At 28.8% G+C, this 3248-nt stretch overlaps 1 protein-coding gene across 1 annotated transcript in view; it reads left to right on the top strand.

Moving 5' to 3' along the window:
* Positions 1-3: 3 nt before the first annotated feature.
* Positions 4-3248, top strand: part of Phum_PHUM428980 (eukaryotic translation initiation factor 3 subunit, putative) — a gene marked incomplete at both ends in the record, with an annotated part of 3915 nt that continues 670 nt past the window's right edge. Inside the window, 9 exons of the mRNA XM_002429286.1 lie at positions 4-58; positions 553-748; positions 946-1252; positions 1464-1826; positions 2033-2175; positions 2255-2393; positions 2476-2671; positions 2771-2991; positions 3062-3230. Of these exons, the coding sequence (XP_002429331.1) occupies positions 4-58; positions 553-748; positions 946-1252; positions 1464-1826; positions 2033-2175; positions 2255-2393; positions 2476-2671; positions 2771-2991; positions 3062-3230 (1789 nt within the window). The remainder of the gene's footprint in view (positions 59-552; positions 749-945; positions 1253-1463; positions 1827-2032; positions 2176-2254; positions 2394-2475; positions 2672-2770; positions 2992-3061; positions 3231-3248) is intronic.

Here is a 3248-nt window from a genome sequence, read left to right as displayed (position 1 = left end):
AATGACGAATCCAATTTTAGTGATCCCGAGGGATTTGTTGACGACATTACTGACGAAGGTATTTTTTATTTTTTTTTAATTTTTGTCACCGATTTTTTTTTTTTGCATATGGCAGCTTCATTTTTAAGTATTTTATTAAAAATTTTTTTATTTTGATGTAAATCATTTACGAGATTGACTTTTCTCTTAGAAATTTATTTAAAAATAAAAGTATTTTTATACTAGTTCATGTTTTCATTTAGTTTTCAAGTTAATTTTTATTTTAAATTAATTGCCTTTGATTTAAATATATTTGTGCGTGCATTTATTTGTTAGTGACGTAAACTCATATTTAAATATTTTCATTTTTAGATAACGTTTCATTGTTTATTTAATTATTTTATTTTTTTAAACTTTAATATGTATTTGTAATTATAAAAATTTTATATTTAATATTTTTTTCGAGTGAAATTTTTTGAATTTGCAGATTTGTATTTTAAATTTACAATCACTATATATATGTTTATTTAATGTACAGATCATCATAAATTAAATATATATTTTGTATTTCAGAGTTATTAGGTGATTTTCTGAAGAATAAACCTACTGAAACAGATGGAGTCGAATCTGTTATTGTGGTGGATGGCATTCCACAAGTGGGGCCAGATCGATTTGAAAAACTTATAGGTGTCATTAATAAAATTTTTTCCAAAATGGGAACTATTGTTAATGAATACTATCCTAAAACTGAAGCAGGTGTAACAAAAGGGTAAGGATTTTTTATACTTCTGAATTAAAATTACAAAAAAAAAAAAAAAATCAAAAAGAATTTCATTGTAAATCCTAGCTTGTTTAATGAATTTTGTCAATTTTTATATTAGTGACTGACTTCGCTTTTTAAATTTCATTTATTTATTTAAAGTTTTTTAAGTGGAAATTTTTATTTAATTGTTTTTTTTTTTTCAGTTATGTATTTATTGAGTACTCTTCTCCTCTACATGCCTTGGAAGCAGTCAAGTTAACAAATAATCATAAATTAGATAAGCAGCACACATTTTTAGTAAATTTATTTACTGATTTTAAAAAATGCGAAGAAATTTCTGAAAATTGGGAACCCCCTGCACCTAGTAAATATAAAGAACAGGGAAATTTACATTACTATCTTTTGGATCCAGATGCTTATGATCAGTTTGTCGTAACAATTGGTAATGGGCAAGCGTTACAAATATGGCTGAATACTGCTCCGGAACCGACTAAAATCGAGGAAAGAAATGTAAGTTTTTTTTCAATATCATTTTTTTTTAACACTTTCAATTACCATTTATGTTAATTTATTATTTACATCAGTGCTTTTACATAAACAAATATACAGTTATTAGAACTATAATCTTAAAATACATGCGAAATTGCAATTTCTTTATAATAAATGATATACATTGAAAAAGTAAAAAATGTTTACAATTAAATATAACAATTTTTTTCAGAGATGGACTGAAACTTATTGCAAGTGGTCTCCATTGGGTTCTTATTTGGCAACTTTTCATCGAAAGGGATTGGCTTTGTGGGGAGGACCAACATTTGAACAAGTTCAAAGGTTTAGCCACATGAACGTTCAATTTATTGACTTTTCCCCGTGTGAAAAATATTTAGTAACATATTCACCACCGTCCCCTGAATTAAATTCTGAGCAAAAGGCTTTAATTATTTGGGACATCAGAACCGGGGTGGAGCAACGATCTTTTCCAATGGAAAGCGGTCAAAATTTATGGCCTATATTTAGGTGGTCTTATAACGACCAGTATTTTGCAAGAATCGTTGGTGATGTTCTCAGTGTTTACACTACACCGGTACTTATTTAATCAATTTTTTTTTTTTTTTTAATTTAAATTTAAATTTAAATTTTTTTCATGATGATAAACTTAAAAATCTGTATTTTATTAGTGAAGATTTTTTAAGGCTTAATCTTTTCTGACCATCACCTGTGATGTTTTCATTCGATTTTTGATATTTTAAAATGAATCAAAAGATGTTTTACATAAAAAATTTTTTTCAGACTTTTGGTTTATTAGACAAAAGAAGTTTCAAAATTCCCGGTATAAGAGATTTTAGTTGGTCACCATCAGATAATGTATTAGCTTATTGGGTGGCGGAAAATAAAGATGTACCCGCGAGGGTAACGCTTTTGGAAATTCCAAGGTACTTTTTTATAAATTACATAATAATTATTATTTTATTTTTCCAATTCGATTTTTTTAATATTTTTTAAAATTTACAGCCGTAATGAAATACGACCTAAAAATTTATTTAACGTTGCCGATTGTAAAATACATTGGCAAAAATCTGGTGACTACCTTTGCGTTAAAGTCGATAGGTATTCGAAAGTGAAAAAGGAAAAGAACGATGTGAAGTACAGCGTAAGTTTTACGATTACTCATTAAAATAAAAACTCATTTACGTAGAAACATTTTAATTTTTTTTTTTTTTAAATTTTATCAGGGCATGTATTACAATTTTGAAATTTTTCACATGAGAGGAAAGCAAATTCCGGTTGACAGCGTAGAAATAAAAGAAACAATACATGCATTTGCTTGGGAACCCGTCGGTAATAAATTTGCCATCATACACGGGGATGCACCCAACATTAATGTCAGTTTTTACGGCGTTAAAACGGGTCAGGCTCCTACTTTATTGAGTAAGTTTTACCAAAAAAAAAAAAAAACTTTCTTTTGTTTACAATAAATTTTTTGTAGTGCATGCGAGTTAATGAAGCGTTTAAATTTAAAACTTTCAGAGAGATTTGAAAAAAGAAATTGCAATCATTTGTTTTGGGCACCCATTGGACAATTTATAGTTTTAGCAGGACTTCGAAATAACATGTCCGGAGTTCTTGAATTCATAGACACAAATGATTTTACGTCCATGAACGTGACGGATCATTACCAGTGTTCTGACGTGGAATGGGATCCGACTGGTAGATACGTTGTCACGGCAATTTCCCTTTGGAAAACAAAGGTATTCACTTGAACCTTTTGACAAGGTGTGTGGTAATGAAATTATTAAATTAATTGTATTTTTATGTTAGGTCGATACCGGATATAGAATATGGTCTTTTCAAGGCAAACTTTTAAAATTAGTTTACTTGGACAACTTTTGCCAATTCTTGTGGCGACCGAGACCTCCGACACTTCTCAGCGTTGAAAAACAAAAGGAAATAAAGAAAACGTTGAAGAAATACTCTGCGCAATTCGAGAGTAAGGATCGCATGCGAT

The sequence above is a fragment of the Pediculus humanus genome, genomic scaffold, assembly GCF_000006295.1.
Source record: "Pediculus humanus corporis 1103172108195 genomic scaffold, whole genome shotgun sequence".
Taxonomy (NCBI): domain Eukaryota; kingdom Metazoa; phylum Arthropoda; class Insecta; order Psocodea; family Pediculidae; genus Pediculus; species Pediculus humanus.
Note: the sequence above shows the minus strand (reverse complement) of the source record. Positions and strands in the feature narration are given on the sequence as shown.